Source organism: Varroa destructor, unplaced genomic scaffold, assembly GCF_002443255.2.
Source record: "Varroa destructor unplaced genomic scaffold, Vdes_3.0 BEIS01000005.1, whole genome shotgun sequence".
Taxonomy (NCBI): domain Eukaryota; kingdom Metazoa; phylum Arthropoda; class Arachnida; order Mesostigmata; family Varroidae; genus Varroa; species Varroa destructor.
This window is the reverse complement of record NW_019211458.1, coordinates 4463128-4481047: the sequence shown is the minus strand read 5'-3', so window position 1 is coordinate 4481047 and position 17920 is coordinate 4463128. Positions and strand designations below refer to the sequence as shown.

The 17920-nt window shown below is 37.7% G+C and overlaps 1 protein-coding gene and 1 long non-coding RNA gene across 21 annotated transcripts in view; one reads left to right on the top strand and one right to left on the bottom strand.

Annotated features, from left to right (window-relative positions):
- The window catches only part of LOC111251767 (uncharacterized), a 39216-nt gene that overhangs the window by 4366 nt on the left and 16930 nt on the right, over positions 1-17920 (top strand). For 2 of the 15 annotated variants that reach the window (XR_015328658.1, XR_015328659.1), the window contains one exon: positions 6784-8495. The exons of 12 other annotated variants lie outside the window; for them this stretch is intronic. This is a non-coding gene — a long non-coding RNA (uncharacterized LOC111251767). The remainder of the gene's footprint in view (positions 1-6783; positions 8496-17920) is intronic. One more of the 15 variants, XR_015328661.1, reaches the window with a different exon arrangement.
- The window catches only part of LOC111251769 (uncharacterized), a 32204-nt gene continuing 14790 nt past the window's right edge, over positions 507-17920 (bottom strand). Inside the window, exons 1-3 of one of the 6 annotated variants that reach the window (XR_015328643.1) lie at positions 11406-11738; positions 2019-3578; positions 507-1838 (exon numbers count right to left, since the gene is read on the bottom strand). Coding sequence is in view for 2 of the 6 variants with exons in the window: in XM_086990444.1 (XP_086846570.1) it covers positions 3077-3272; positions 3419-3552 (330 nt within the window). In the remaining 4 variants the exon portion in view is untranslated. Of the gene's footprint in view, positions 3579-8223; positions 8325-11405; positions 11739-17920 lie in introns of those variants that run through there. The other 5 variants (XR_015328644.1, XM_086990444.1, XM_086990445.1 and 2 more) reach the window with 5 other exon arrangements.

Genomic DNA, 17920 nt, shown 5'->3' with positions numbered 1-17920 from the left:
ATGTCGTAAAACCGGCTGCTTTATATTCCAAAACTTTATTGAACGATTGGAAATCTATGTATGTTGGAACAAAACAGTTTATGGAAATTGTTCTATTGATTATTCTGATAGTATTGATTAACTTTCACCTGCAAAGTCATTTTTCTCTTTAACTTCATAAATCACGTGTATTCCCACTTTAACTTCAAACAAAATTCATCACATTGATATGCGTACACTCATTGTATCTTGCGCAAATATTTATGCTGCCTAGTTGCAATCCTTCTTAACTTGATGGTTGTGGTGAAGAATAGTGACGAATACTTCGTAAAAATTTAAATAGTCGGAAAAACACTACTGAAGTCCGAAAATCAAACTGAAAAGCATACGCCCACCCGATTGCACCGATCAATGGTCACCTGACGTGAAATGTGATAACCTACAATATAAATGACAATAATATAAATATATTTATATATATAGCATATATATATGCTCCGAAAATTAGCGAGTCCATATAAAAAATTGAACATTGCGGTTTTCCTTTTTGAACCATATCTTTTATTGTTAGAGCTAATACTTTCAGCTTTTCTATGGTTTGTTTCAAGCTAAGCATCATCAAACTATCCAGGGAAGTCGAAAAATATGGTATTTAATGTAGCCAATTCTCAATTTGATCACTACACAGTATCGTGCCGCAATTTTTAACACAAAATTTAACGAAAACCCGGTAGTGCTAAGCTAAATAAAGCATGGCAGATAATGCTTCGATTATGTAAATATTATTGAAAGAGCACAAGGAAATCCGGCCTCGAGCTTACAACCTCTTTTGTGATTACAGCATGTAATAGCCACTGACATGCATGCGTTCATACAAGGCGGGCGGATATTTTTATCCAGCAAGAGCTCCCGAAATCGCAACAGACAAAAATTTTTCCCGGGTAATGCCCAAGGTGCATGAGTGTTAAAGGCATCGTTGCCGCAACTTTTTCTCAGAGGCATTCGGTTTAAGCATGACGTCCGCAACAATAGCTCAGTTCATTTGTTCAAGATATTTGCCAAAGTGGTTCATAAATTTCGAAGTAACACAACGATATAATACGTTAACTTCGCACAAAACTTGAAACGGGGCTGTCCCGAAATGGCGAATATTGCCGGGTGGCGTTGGCCATGGGTGAAACGAAGCGAATTTCGTAATCGTTTGAATGAATAGTTCTGAGTAATTAGAGTGTAAGATTCTTAGTAAAATCTAAATTAAAATTAATCCAAAACCAGGCTCAAAAACTACGTTCAATACATAAAATAACGACCTTAGAAAGAAGAATATCATTTGCCACTTGGGTGGTTCACATACTCCAGAGACTAGGTTTCTTGAGTTTCTTACACCTTTGGTTGTTTTGAACCTTTGCATTTTTGAGATTTCTAGCCTGCTATCAGCCTAAAACGTAATGCTTTTGAAATCTTATGTACATTGCATATTTGACCGATATTTTATTAAGCTTACACGTACCAATACTCCTTGACACACGTTAAAATTAAAAGATTATTTGTAAATTAAAGAAGCACTGGTTTGAGAATGAGTAGACGAGGCTTGAATTGAAGCCTACTTGAGCAAGAAAACGTCCTTCTTCCTATTTTCTCACAATACACTAATGATGCTTGCCGATTGAATTGATGCGGTGCGAAATCAGCATTACTATAGAATGTCGTGGTGGGCAAATTGGGAAGCTGATCAGTGATTCGGGCTGCACTGCCGTCGTCGAGCCTCAGAGTACCCATATAGCGCAGACCTAATTCGCTTGCGATGCTCCTATTAGGAAGTCCAGACTCCTCCAGCATGTAATCTCGCATCACCTGCACTAACATAGTAACACATCTTATCCTCGTCGCAATGAAAAAAATTAGAGAAAGGGGCTGATCTTACCTCCAAAAAACAGTACTTTTTTTATTTTAATTTTACGCTAGTCGAGATATAAAATTAAAAAAATAAAATAAATTGTATGGCAAATTCTGATTTGCTGAACGTTTCGCCAGCTTACTTGCAGCAACGAAAGAACGATTTTGGCGAACTGGCCTCTTCCGGTTGAAGAATTTACATAACTTCTTTCCGAAGCTTTTCTGCATCTCGTCTGCACCAGCTTTTAGAGCGGATAATTCCTTGCAAATATCCACACGTAAGCCTCGCCACTCGGTAGGGTGTCCATTTCCATTTTTTCGCAAACCGCTCATACTTCGTTCACTGTTTGGCCTTCCTCTCATTAAACACTACTAGGGGACATCACGATCAGTCAGCCGTTCGAGCATGTCTTTTGCAATTTCAACCATGTCACCAGCCATGCCACTGCTGCCACCAAAATGATGTATGTGGTTTGGCTTAGGTTGAACCCTTCAGTTGGCTTAATCACTGTATGTACATGAGGTGATAATATCTAACTACACTTCGTGAATGTTGCACTTTTATAAAGCGATGCCTGCCGAACGAATCAGTTTTTCTATCTACCCTACAACTACTTACCTAAAACTTAGGTTATAATTTATTTTAGCTATTTTAGCCTGACTATTAAGAAATTAGTGGATGCATTCAATTAATTGCACGATAAACATAGTTGTAAAACTCCAGTTAATTCAAATCATTGGATCATTTGCGAAAAATAAGATTTCAAAGAACTGAACGTATGTTTTAGCGCTCCAACCGCCATCTTCGGAAAATGTAATTTTCCTTGCATACGACACTCGTAGTCTACAGTTAGCGCAGCGTCAAATTGAAATGGGATGAACAGCTAAGCGGTTGAATATACAAACGAGTAAACTTAAGTTTACGTTAGCTATCGAAAAGAAACGATTCGTTTAACTCTAAAGGATTTTAAGAGACACCAAGAAACAAATCCTAAAGGCGACGAGCAGCTGGTCGGCACACCTTAATACCGCTCTCCGGCCAGCAGAAAGATCTGAGTTCTCTCTACGCGCTCATCGTAAACTCATGAATGTTCAGAGGAATACTCATCGTCCTACTTGTTCAGTCTTAGGTATCTTATCACTCTGATGGTCAATACAATTGTTGTTGCAATAGAATCATCGTCGATTCCTTCTATGCAACTTACGCGAAGACGATGCCTAGATTCGGGTATTGATCTTTAGCATAAACCTGCTCCCCACGGGTAAAGAATCTGCATCCGGTTGCTAGACGTTGGTCAGGCCTATCCAGCGTCCCGCGTTCGCTACCATCCGCAGACTCAAATTTATTCGCGCTTGACGTTTGCAGGTTTCGATACTCACCAGAAAACCTTGAAAATCTGCCAGAACAGCCCAGGCAAGATAGTTGACGAAACTATTATTTTCGCCCGCTTCTTTGACGTATCTCAGGAAGGCTTCAAAGACGTACGGTAGCTCCAATCGATCCATCAAGAAGCCTTTTTTTTGTAAATCAGGATATACAAACCTTTCCTGTCGTCTTTTGCAGACACTGGACTTTGATGAACTGGGCGCCACTTCTTCTGAAATTTTTTCAAACAGCTTCGTTTTGAACTGTGCCTGTACCGCAAGGACTACCTCAAACGACGGCTGCCGCCTCATTATCCCGAACCACGGCTTTGCCGACCCTGAAAGCAACCCAAAGCTACTCTTAGGAGCCAGCAGAGAAACCGTCGGTGTGCGTCAGAGTTAACGCGTTTTCAAAAGGTTACCGTCAAGCAAGTTGAACGGGCAGCGCCAAGTTGCAACGAGGGGTCGTTAATGTTAGAAATCGTCGCATAATCTCGTTACAGTAAACCCTGAAAGACTATCAATTGGAAATCCCCGAGTGCCTACAGAAGAACTAATTAAGAGAGCGAACGGCTTTAGGCCAAATGTTGAGATACGTACGTAGGTAGCGCCGAGTATTACGGCTCGCAGCAATAATCCTAGACCTCGCCGTATAAAATAGAGGTTCGTTTAGAGTAAACAGCGTTTGTCTATGTATATGTACTGAACTGTAGCTTCCTTTGAATAGGGCGAGCATGCGCACTTTCCCTCTTAGAATTTCATTGAGCTACTCTTTTTCCGACTTAAAGATCCTTGCCATGGCCAATGTAGAAGCAGTTTCGTGTCCGCTAAGCAGTTTTCCGAATGCCTAAATGTTTACTTGTCTTCCCGAGGTGGTAGAACATGATTGCGGTTTTAGCACGGGCTCTTGCTATCCACAATGGCTTGGTGTTCCTTTCGACTTGGCCCAAGAATTCTTTGATTCTCACGTGCCCATCTGTTTTTGCACCGACCTAACGATGAGGCGTGAACCACCTCGAAACCTACCAACGAAATATTAGATAACAAAAAGAGCTTTATATACGACATGGGTTTTTGCTTTTTATTCTTTAGCACTTCTTTCTAAAGCAAGACCAAAAATTTCTTTTATTATTTTTTATCTTTTATATATATATATATGTATATATGTCAACAGTAAATGTTCACAACAAAAAGGTAACAAAAGATCTACCCATCAGAACAACGCAAAACTTTATTTTTAATGCTATTATTTCCTTTTTTAAAGGTTAGCTTTAACTGCACTGATCTTTGAGGTAAAATAGAATCATCCGACACTTTTTGAGTCTTCTCCGATGAGAATATCTCTACCTTCAATGCACGAGTCAATTGGAGAGGAAACAGCTTATTTTGTTACTCGAAAAATGTTTCTAATTTGCCTAAAACTAAATGTGTGACCTGTAGTCATGCCCTAAAAAGTGTGAAACAATATGCGTAGTGTAATAGAAAAAGTGCTATAAAGTACGTGAACTATAACAAATTTACAGATTAACGCTGTGTTGAACTCAACCACGTTTTGATGATACGAAAAACCAACGCATGAAGGTGAAAACTAGATATATATATATATATATATATACTACGTGTTTGAGCGAATCCTTCGCCGTGGCTGGTTATATATATTTATACTATTACTATAAAAGTACACTAGCAGAGGAAATTTTGTAAATGACTGTTTAAGTTAAGAAATGCAAAATCTTGATACGAAAAGCCATAAGAAATATTTCTGTAGATACGCACAAAATGTTGTTTGATTACTTCATATCTGTCACCATTCAGATGACATAAGTAAACGACATCAATGTTGTTTCAGCTGTAAGGGAGTGGATGTAACAAGCATGGAGCTCGAAGTATAGCCTTCTGAGTGGTGTCTAACCAACGCATTGGATGAAAGTTATATATGCATTATGGCTAACCAAAGTGATTTTAGTACGCTTGTTTTGAAAAAAACCCGCTTAGAATTTGTCGAGCCTTTCGTTTGAGACGTTCTCGAGGACATGAAAGAGTGATAGGGTTCGGATGAATTTTTGATCCTTCTTGACTTAATCACACTCATGGATTTTACGATCGTTGAATACCTTTTCATGATTAAGTGGTGTAAACCCATTAGAGGGCACAACAGCTCTCAGCTCGTGACGGACGGAAAGATTTTAAAGCTCGTCTTTTGACTAGCAGTGAAAAGTCGGGAATTCGGGTAATCACTAGAGAATTGCTGTCCGCGACTGTGGTGGGAGCAGATATTGACGTAGGGGCCTAGAATACGGCATAGCGCAATTGGCGATGGGAAAACAATTAGGCCAAACGACAGCGAACCTAACAAATAGATCCCGCAATTTAATGATCTGAAGACGGTAGCACTCTTCGATTTTTGGCTTCATCGCTAATATTATATGCTGGAGTTCAGCAATATTTTTCTGGCACCAGTCAACCGACAGTCAACCAGTGTAACCGACAAGTTTTGTTAAACGTCACACGCCAGATTTAAGGCGCATGGTACATCAAAGAAACCGACAGAACGGCTGATAATACTTATTCTGCTTCTCAATAACATTGCTAATATCTTGAGCAGACGCCATGAGGCCAGTGGCTTTTACTATGCTGCTTTTCTTCGAAACTAAACTCAAAAAGCGTGTTAAAAAGAATGCCTTAGCAGAAATCAGATATCTAGACTAAGAGATACCTATTTTAATTTTAGAACAAGCCGGTGAGCTGAGCTTGTGTACAAAATGCGGTACGAAACTTAACGTTGCTATTAAAAACAAGAACTACCCACTTCCGACGTTCAAAGACATCTTCGTCCGTTGAACGGGGGCAGTATTTTTCACAGCCCCTCTTCAGAAAGACTACTTGCAACTTTATAATACATCTAAATAAATTTACTAGTTTAACAGACTACTGTTTGTCATGAAAGTTTTAGTTCAACGAATCATAGATGCAATCATAAACGATCTCATTGATGTATGTATCTATTTTGATAATGTGATCGTCACTGCGCACAACTTAGAAAAACATAACCATTGAGTACGTCCTTTAAAAAAGGCATCTCATTCTGACTGATGCCTAATGAAAAAAGAATCAGGAGGATATGCTTTTTGGATTTCCGACTGACTACTATAAGCCAAAACTTGCATTTTTGCCGCAAATGTTGAAGAATATAGAATCGGGCTTTTATCAGAGGAATATACCTTCGTTGATAACATCAGAAAGGAATTACTTAATGACTGAAAGCTTGCGGTCATCGTTACTATATCGAACTGACACCCCTATATCCATAAATGTCAATTTACGTTGTTTCTGTTTTGGGAAACAAGGCTTCTACGTACTCACAGCAACCAGACTACAACAATTCCACGTTCAAAATCTTGTTGAATTACTGTCTATTAACTATGGCCGTACAACCGAGTTTAAGCAAGCAAATTCATTTTCACAGATTATCGATATGCGTTTATGAATGAACAATGAAAATATCATCTTTGCTAAAAAAAGGTAATATCTATTTCGTTTCAGAACAGCAATTTTCAATTCAACCTAACTGGAATGACACCATAAGGAACGAAAGATTTTAAACTAGTACGATGAAATGTGTATTCATAACACGTAATACATAAATGTGGAATACAAGGATATCCAAGGAAGGCTCATCTTTTTTTTCAGGAAGGAGGTTTTTTTCTAGTAGGCAACTATCTAATTTCCCGGTTCTAAGACTAGGGGTGCCAAATGTGTAAATGCCTACCCGGACGTTTTTGAGATTAATAAAGTTATAAAAACTACTGGAACATAGCTTAAGAGCTCAAATGTACCTGAGCCACAGCTGGGTTTACCTTAAGTCTAGATTTACTTTAAGGAGCATTATTAAAAAGATAGGTACAATGTTTTGTGGATATATTTCAACTCTTTTTCGCAAGTAAGAGCTACATAAACATCTCAGTCACATTATAGGTTTGCTTTTGTATATCACTCCTTTTTCCTTATCCTTCCTTAAGAAACAACTTTTGCTCAGGCCTTCCTGAATCGTAGAAATTTAACTTTGGGTATCTAATTAGCTTAGGTTAATTAGTTGACTTTTTTTTTATTGTGATCCATGAAGCTTATCTAGAATCCAAGCAAAGCTTGCGCTAAAAGGACTCACATGAATAGATGTTTAATGCGATTCGAGCATATTGAATCAGGCACGGGAATCGGTCGAGACTGTAAGCAAAAATTATTTTTTTTGGGGTTTCCCCAATAATATTTCATTTTCACTAAACTAAAGGATCTAGTAGGCGACATAATTCGGGTGTATCTGTGGGAGCATTGCCATTGTAATTATGATCATGCGGACCGCTAATAATAATAATAATAGTAAATCTTAGTGTTGGTAAGTGGTTACCATGTCGTTTTGTGGGTCTTTTAGAGCAACTTTAGCTAAGTCGAACAAAACCCAATAAGACTAGGTAAGGAAAAGTCCTGAGTTCTATGGCAAACCAGTAATTCCAAAAACCTATTCACATAAAAATAACAAAAAGCGTTACAAAAAAAAAACAATTGAAAAACTAGATGTTTAGAATCTAACTTATCAAAATTCAAGTATCCAGATTTAGAGGCCCCCGTTAGACTCCGAACTTCTAGGTATGTACGTAAAAAAAAAGTGTAATTACAGATATGTACGTATGTAATTACACTTTTTTATTTATGACTATACATTGATTCTACAAGTGGCTTACATAACGTTCACCAAAAGACATTACGGTCGCGTAGGAGCCCGTGTCGGTAAAGAGAGAATGGCAGAGTCCCAGCTAAAAATGATAACACAAAGGAACTTCTATGCTGATCAGTTATCGTGGATTCACACTGCTTTTCAGATAGGGCATGGTAGTATATTTCAAGCCTTCTATAAATGCAATAAATAAAATGTTATTGTGATGATCTGAAATACACTTATGTAGTTCAATCTACTATTATACGTACATAGGTATACTGTAATTAACAGGGCCAAACGAGTCTATGAAAAGACAACAGGAAGCTGTCCTCAAGCCGCCCTAATTAGCGCTGTTGCTTGTTAACGAGCTCACTCACTAATGCCAAGCGAAGCGAGTAAAGTGGCTTAAGCTGCAGCTGACCATTGACGATGTACCTACCCGCGTCCGATTCCTAATGCCCTAAATGCCTTACATGTCATCGTGTTTACGGACAGAAAGCCTAACATAAAGATTCATCCAACATCTAATTGGGCCCCAAAGGTTAGTGTGTGTGTCCGCGGGCTATTGTGCATGTTGATATTAACAGGAGTGCCGGTTCTTACGCACCAGACTTCGGCATCAACGGCTAACCTGTGATCATCTCCGCACATGATTTTTATATGAATTATATTAGTGATACAGGGAACAGTGAGATGTTACATTAGATCGTATGTAAATAACATGGAACTGTCAAATTCTAGCAAACTGCGCCGTAATCTTAAATAGAATTATTTTCTAATTAAGTAGAAGGCAAAAGTCTTAACTGTTTAAGAGTCTTCATTTCGCATCTATATACAAATGCGTTTATTGCATACAGTACATGTCTGTTGAATGACTTTTGTGTTAACTTCTATAAAATAATCTCTATTTGAGATGGCGAATAAAAATACACATATAGATGTAAAATATACATGCTTGTAATTCTGTAGTTAATGTTCGCCCTACAAATGAAGCTACACCTTCACAACAGGACAAAAGGAGATGGAGACTTAGATAGCGCAATCGTCTAATTTATGTATGAGCACCAGCTGTAGAAAATCTGCAAATATTTCATAAATTCATTATACAGATCGCAAGAAAGACTAAAGAACTTGACAACGAATACTTTTTTGCGTTCCCTAAAAATACTTTTTGTGTTTGTGGCCTTGTACAGATTTGGCATCATGATTGTGTTCAAGACGTTTTTAAGTACCAGGTTTTCAAGGATTTTTCAGTTCGTTATTTCCCAAAACAAAAACAATAAATATTCTGAATAATGATTATTAATTGTTAGAATAGAATAGAATGTTGTAGATGCAAACATGATGCCTCAGATTAATTTTTGGTGTTTTACGAGCCGTGAGCATTTGAATGAAATGAACGCTATTTGTGTGTAATTAATGTGTATTCGTAATTAAAATACAATGTTCGGTTTTGTATGCTATTTTGTATGTTAGAGCGATGTACTTTAAATCCCTTATTGGAAAAAATTACAGAGTTCAGTGTCCTTCTCGTTGCGACCCTCATCTAAAGAAGGCAAATGCTCACGGAAGATTATGTGCTCATTTTGTACACTCAACGTACCTACCTAGCTGTTTCGGTAATAGAATTGTTATATATTTCCAAAGTATGTAGCATTAAACCAATTTCCGTAGCGGACCTCGCGATGGTTTTGTCCTTGAATCGCTTTCGCAGAAAAAGTTCTGTTAAGATGCGCTAAGCTATTTGGTATTGACTCAGAAGACTTTAAGTCACATATCTCCCTAGTGTTCGGTGTTTATCGTTCATTTAGGTGTGGTCGAACGAGCTTCAAGCATAAGAAAGCTCCAAATGTCCTGCGAGATGTTTTGCGATAGCTAAGCTAAATAATTTTATAGCAAAAGAAAAGTGTGATGGCGGAGAAATACCGCATTTGAATTTGCATTTGACAAATATTTGACACTTCTTAGAAAAATAGTATTGCATTAGGCTCCTGTATTTTAAGCAAGTATTTGGAACTATAGAAAACTACACCGAAAAAAGTATGCGACGGGTTGTGACCATTGACTAAATTTAGGTGTAGAGTTATGTTGAAAGTAAGCAGTGGAAAAAGAGTAGGCTAAGAGGAGAAAGCCAGCTACATCAAGGCCAACAAGAGCTCAATCGGTCAAAAGGGTCGTACAAGCTATGTTTTGGAGCGCATTTATTGTTGTCGTTATTCATCAATAATTATTGGTTTACCCTTGAGATATGCTACAGCCGCTTGTTGATACCTATGTATCTCGATTCCTACTCTTTACATTGTCAGGAAAAACTGCTTTTAAATGTAGTATTTTATCTGCTCACAGTTTAAATACAGTGTACATTAAATGGACCCTTGTAACTTGTTTACGTTTGTTGCGATGAACAGGATTGTGTTGCTCTGGTGCTGTTTGTCGTTATTTCGCTTCACCATTCGATCTCCAAGAATGACCTTAAGCACACGTAAAGCGTGGTGTTCGTCGCTTCGAGTTTGAGTTTTCGCTAGAGACGACCTACCCTGCCTTGTTAGAAGACAGCAAAAGAGTTCCGTATTCCAAAAGAACAGGTTATCAGTCGCCTCAACGTTTTCACAAGAGCGCAAACAGGAAAGGAGCAATGCTCTGAGCAAACCTTTGAATCTCCAGTCAAACGCCTCCCTCTCCCCCCAACCTGTTCTACTGCTAAAAATCGAAGTTTTCACTTTCAAATAAAATTCCTTTATATTGCACTCAATCACGTAGTTTATTACCACTGAATATGGCTGCGTGGTCCAACACAAATGCTTTTACCCTGTCGAAGGTTTTGTAGCTTAAAACGTACGTCTGGAAAATTCACTTGTGGACTAGGTATAGACGGTATATCAGTATAACGTAACATAGACAATTTGGCTTCCACCTGAATTAAGCCTTTACAACTTGACAGGCTTTACCTTATGTGCTCCCTTTAGGGTTTCTCTTTACATCGACGCTTTTTTCGTATTAAGCCTTTTCAGCAGCATCTTTACATGCTACTTGTGCTTTTTTTTCGAACTTTTAGAAACTATAACTAAAGCTATCTTCCATTGGTGTTTCTCGAATGCTCCTTTTAATATTATTTGAAATTATTTAAAATAACCTTTTCCAATGGATTCAAATGGATTTACGTTTTATTTGAAAAAAGAAAAAGATGTCATTGATATTGAAAACTTTTTACCTTCCTTCATTAGTGGTTACCAGAAGGAAGAAGCTGAAAAGCAAAATACACTGATTTAATTTGCCATAATATCGTCTACTCTTGGCTAGTTCATTAAATCAACTTCGTTACTCAGCTACCCATGTTATTGTTACGCCTACGGTTTGCATTCAAATGAGACAACACTGATTGTGATCGCGTTGTCAAAAATAGCGAAATATAGATCTGTATAAGAAAACATACGAAGGCTAAAACACGCACCTTTGTTGCTGAGATCCTATCACAAAATAGATGTCGGTTCACTGAGAGAAATGGTTACGTATCACAAAAGGTATAACGAGAAATAGTGAAAGGGAGCATGAAATTAAATTAAACTATGTGGCAGATTAACTAATACTGGACAAGTATGCTAAAGAAGTATGAAATTAATAGATTAATTAACTATACATTGAATCGGAAAACACAGAAAGTACTAATCGAAGCAAAAAACAAGGTTTAGAAGTTTCGCTCATCACAAAACACTGAAGCTTAATGCTCTTATGGTATAACCCAGCCTAGACGAACGGTTCCGCTCGAACAGTTACAATGAGATTAGACTATAATTGTTAGCCACTTAATACGAGCGATGATTAGCAAATCCGTGGTTAATACCGTAGTGAAAACTTTTTCTCTTCCAATCGCTGTAACTTTCAGTTACTAACATCAGCTGAAACAGGCAGGTAAAACTGAACAGAGAACTGTTCGAACAAGGCAGACCTCTAAATTTATAGCTTAGCCAAATTTACAAGTTACCTGGTAATTACTTATCTTGGTACTCGTCTCCTTCGCGGAAAAACTCTCCTCGGATAATTCAGTAATAACTTCAATAAATTTTTAATACTAAAAATTAAGTACCTAAGACAGAGTCTAAGATGCTTTAGCGAGAGCTTACCTACTCGATTGATATAATTACCATTACGTAGGTGTATAGTATAGGCTCTGCGTGTTTCATTCCAACTAGGTATTTTGGTGATGCTGATTCGCTTTTGGTAATGGCGAGGATCATGTCACTTTGATCTAATAATGTTCCTGTGTCGCTACTTCTCTGGAGTGTTATTCGCAAAAAAATAAATGTTTTTCTCTTTAACGCTTTCAGAAATTCTGAAAAGCTCTTCCTTTTTTATTAAACCACTAAGCTTTTTACAACAACCACTTTTTTCCGGGAAAATTTACAGAAATGTCTGATAATAGAAACGCTGCTGGAGAGAGATGTATAAGGGATTGACCATCATTTATATGACGGCCTCCGATTAATAACTGTAGAAACTTCATAAAAAATAGTCATGAGATTAGAGTTCTAACTTTTGACTACCCATATATTTTCTGAAACAGCGTTTAAATAAACTAATCAACCATTCATAAAAACCTCCCACCAAGGAAAACAGGGTTAATTAAATTTAAAAAGTTCCTTTTTTCGAAAAAACCCTGTGATATTTCATTATTGATAGATTATCGACAGATATTGATCAGCCTTTTCGAAATCTACAGAGTCCTCTGACAAGACACCATATCTCGCAATGAAGTATTGAATCGCCCACAAATATACTGCTGCAAGCGAGTTCTCGGCTACCTCTAAATGAACAAATCGGAATGTCGTACATGTGAAAATCGCCATCCCAACTTTCCTTTCGGAGTTTTTTGTTCTGTTGTCTTGAAGGATCTAAATAAAACTGCAATTGTAAGCTGATAAAGATTGTTCGGCTATGCCTGAAAATTTGGTACTATCCAGCCAGCTCTTCTTGCATCAACGACTTAGCCAACTGACGCATCCAAAAAACCCTTACGTTTCTCATCACTACATCACTTTTCATATACATGGTAATTACCTAACCGTCATGCATAATCGCGTAAGTGGGTTTGTCTTTTGCTAGCAAGACACGGTGGCGAGTCTCGCATGATTAGGTCCTCGAGCTAAAAGCGGTTTCCCACTTACATTAAACTGCCGTTATCAACGTTTGGAAGCGTCGATTGCTGTACACAAAATAAGGTTAATGCTTCGGAAACTCTCATATGCTTCCAGTTCGTCATTCCGAAACGATGGTTCAGCCAGTTTATGCATCTGAATTTCTCTGGATAGCAGATCTGCCAGATTCGCGATCCCTGAACAATATCTTCATCGAAATGGTGAAGTATCCTTCAGGATTTCTCAAAGATGGTCTCTAATTAAAAGACCCCAATTTTTGAGACCTATTGGAATGAAATTAATGCAGTACTATTTCGAACCATAAGAATAGCTCAGTATTTTTTAATTGGAAATATTCCTTCATGCGCAGTACCAGTTTGGCTACTAAAACGGTATCTATAAATTTCTTTGGGCGAATCGTGATATTGTCGGGTTGCTTCAATGGTGCAAGGCTTGTCTCTGACGGCGCTAAATGAACTATGGGTTTAGCATGAGCACGAAAAGCTGCGAAGTACACCACTGCTGTAGAAGCCTGGTCGCCTGCATCGACAAAGATTTTCCAACTTTTCCTTAAACGTAACGTCCCTTCCAATTAAAAACAACGTGATACCTCGAACAAACAAATATTTTTTTAATTCAATGCATCATCATAACCACTGCTTATTCAGATCAGTTGGAACATTAGTGTTCAGCTTTTTTTACTTTTTAAACGCGCCTCTTGGAGAATCAATTTTTAATTTATCATGAATGGCAACAATAGAGCCTAATAGTAATGAATAGTAAAGACGCGCAGTATCTATTAGAGCCCGCATGGTCTTTACCGCCTTAGTCGAATATTGCATCTGGATTGAACGTTACGATATTTTCCTCCTCCCAGCGTGAAACATTTAGAGCCTTCCATGTGTCAGGTGTTAAATTTACTATATATTTTGTTAAATTTTATTATTATTATTCATTAATTTTGATTATTTTTTGAGAATTTTATTTTAGAATTAGAAGCTTGATTTCGAACCTTCCAAAAGGTAGCGTGTGGATACGCATCCATATAAGATTTCCTTAACTCCGTTTCTAAGGGTACGAACGACGTAAACTATGAAATGGCTACAGTTTTCTCTAAATATTCACCGGTATAATATGCAAAATATAATCCATATATAAATCCTGAATTACTTTTTCACAGATTTATAGATAATTCTAAATAATAAAAAATTCTATATATAGCTTGGCACGTTCGCAAATAATCGTAGTAGTGTTAGATTGACCATTCAGACAAATAGCGGTCATTCTGCAGAGTATCTCACCGAAAAAAAGGTTTGGATCCTTAAACCAATCGAGTGCCAAAAATGTTCTGTGGTTAAGATGAACCTCGATAATTAAATAGGCTTTTTAGATACACCTATTCAAGAGTCGAATATATTTAGTAATAATTTAATATCAACTACATCTTTACTTTTTCGCCTAATGTTGTGTTGCTCATTAGTCAATACAGTCGGCCTGATGGCGCCGGTATTACATTGTTAGTTATTTTATAAGCTATTATCTCAACTGACTATATATTTTTCGATAACGGCCTTACATTTACAATGGCCAATCTTTCTTGGCAAGATAAACGTAGTCATTTCTAATTAGCTTTGCTATACTACTATGAGCTAGCTTACAACTAACGAAGCTTCTTCGAATATTTCCATCTGATAGAAAACTAGTTTTTGGAAAATGTTGCCTTATGCAATAATGTTCCTTAGGTAATAAATCTGCGTTGCTGACAGTCAGAGTCAATGGAATTACCTGTAATTGATCTTCTACACGATGTTGGCAAATGATCCACTTTAGAAAACTAGCGTTGTAACTTTCCCTACACTGGCCCAATGGCTATTTGAGAGATATTTATTACGTGCTTCAACTTGATTTTATCATTTACAGTTAAGTTTTTATCTCTGCAGTTAGCTGACCCGTGACGATTTTCGCAAAACATACATTTACTCTTGCTGTCTACAATTTTTTGCTTACTGTGATTTAGTGATGATAAATATTCACCATTTGTGGTCATTTTCTCTTTTTCGCTTATAAGATTTTTTTATGTCAGGGGCCTCTGTTTTATTTTGGCTGTCAACTTTTTTTCAACAAAATCTGGCAGCTGATAAGGCATAGAAACGTGTCTTGAGAAGCTGTTTCTGTCGGCGGCATTTCAATGACTGCTCTTGCAACTTGGCTTTACAATAAACCCCGCAGAACGTTATGTTTTGGAAACCGCTCATAGAAATTTATGCATGAAAAAACTTCTTAAATTGATCTAAAACAATTAAAAGTTTCGTCTGATCGACAATATTATATTAGCGTCCGGTTTCTTGATGCACGTGTTATACCCTTAAACAGAAGCGGCCCGACGTTCTAGCATCTTGCTCTCGTGAGCATCAGCTACGACTTGAGAAGTCTGTTCTACTGCACTGACTTGCGCATTTGTAAGCTCTAGCAGCCTCGCTGACACCCGTATGAGTGAACCCTAGTATCTGTCTATTGCTCTTCAGGACCAAACGAGAAATATTTCTGATTTTGATAAAGTCTCACTTATCTTTTCAGAGGCTACATTACTATCCTACCTATTTTTTTCCATGTTTCTAATTGCGTTCTTAAACGCTCGCATTTGTATATTTAAAATTATAACTTGTTTGGGGAATATTACTTTAGCTTCATCAATCAAAGCACTCCTGCTACTGACGAATCAAGTAACTTTAGAGCGAATAGCAATCTATGACTTCGTAAGCAATTGTGTTATATTGTGAACAATAACTAGAAGAAAATCCTAAACTAAATAGCAGATTATTAGCAGATGTAGATAGAAGTGGATTGAACGCTATAATTTGAAGATGTATTCGAATAAATAAATTGTTATATTCGATGTTGAATTAGGACGTAAAGAAAGTATTACGCGAAGCAGGAAGCAAAGTTTAGTGGTTTCACTCACTACATAGAACTATTTGTTTCATGATGACGGCAACAAAACAGTGTGACTCCTTTACTCAGTTTTCTTTTTACGATACACTATTATCTAAATTTTAATATATCTCCAGTCTTTTTCCACTAGGCCTTCTTCAGGTTTCGTAGTCTTGCTCATCTGCCCCTCATACGCTCATTATATTTCTAGTAGCCTTTGCAGCTTTAATGCGTACGTGTCTCGCCGAGAACGTGTCTTGACCCCCCAAAAATGTAGTTGTTTTTCGTACAAGATCTTCTTCACCTCCTTTCCCGTTAGTAATCTTCGATTTAAACTAACTAGTTCGCAAATCGAAAAGTTCTTCAAATGCGCATTTTCTATCGCTGTCAAAGCCAACGCTTCGACAGAGAGTTCCATTTTCCTTTAATGCATTCAAACATACGCAAGCAACGTCATATGTATCGCTAGATGCATTTGTGATCATCCTACTCGCCATACGAAACTCAATATGAGGACCGTGAAGAGTGCGAATGAGAATATGAAGAACTCGGTCCTCGACCTACAATGTCCTATAACATTTGTCCAGGCTCACTAGAAATTTTTTGGCATTTTGTCATACACCTTCACAATTTACTGTGCACTTTCAGCAAACAATAAAAAGATGTTGAAGTTTCTTTCTCAGGTCCAACAGTCTGGAGATATTGCTTTCTTTTTTTCTTTACTACTACTTCCTAAAAAGTCCAGGCCGCAATATCATAGCCGGTAAATTCTTTCAATTTTGACCGCCAAAGAAACTACGCTTCTATTATTTCTCAGCTCGCGGTTTCTCCCCAAAATGGTCTGGCGTATGGAGGCAATGAACGTGCTCTACAAGATAGCTATCGGGTATCATCTTCCGTGAGTCTTCACAGAGCTCTTAACAACACCGTTTCAAAAGCAACGTTTTCAAGGCTTCAGTCTTTAGACGCTCTCTCTTTAACTCGCTGAACAACAGAACAAATTTGACTAGCAAGGCTATTCGTTGCATAATATATGGCACACCTGCGCTCAAAACAAAACACAGCACCATTAAGACTCATCCAAGTTACAAATAAGGTTACAAACCATTTAAGAAATATATAGCCTTATAACAAGACATAAGAATCAGTTTAAATTATTTGCCGCAGTTAAAAGCTACGGTGTTCCATCATAAAATGGATTACTTCGGGCTAACAAATTATTCCTAGTACGATAACATCAATGTTCAACTTCGTTCGGGTACGGTTGGCCTTCCTAAGAACACGCCGAAGCGTCACATCCGCTGTCTGACGGCTGGCCGAACCGTCCAGTAGCTACCGGTGAAACTTGGGTATTATATTGCGTAATTTGTCGACACTCGTCGGGTCCGAGAGCGATGACACAAGATGGCTGCCTCAGGACCCATGTGACCAGGCCAAAACTCTACCGAATCGGGTCCGCTGCTGCGAATAGCGATAATCCGTGCACCATGTTTACTCTACCGGGGTGGCTACCATACTATTGAAAACCATTATTGATGAGGCCCTTGTTTCAAAAAGATAATACGACAAAATTCTCCCACTGCGAAAAAGTTCCTTATAAGCTGTTCTCTTGGAGATGAAATCTTCTCCTGAAGTCGTATCTATGAGCTAGAAAGACGATGTTTATGGGCTTATAATTTTCTTGAAGTCTAGGTCTTTTTTTGCTATTTTGAAAAATGGAGCATTGGGCGTCGATCATTTCCCTGAATGAATTCTATTATTTATGATGTTTCAAGCAATCTGGTTTTTTAAAGGACTGGAGGACAGCTAGAGTTAAAGATTATACAGTCATTTTAAACCTCCCGCTGTAGATTAATGTGTACATAGTAATCTTATTTAGGCAAGAAAATATTATTTTCTTATA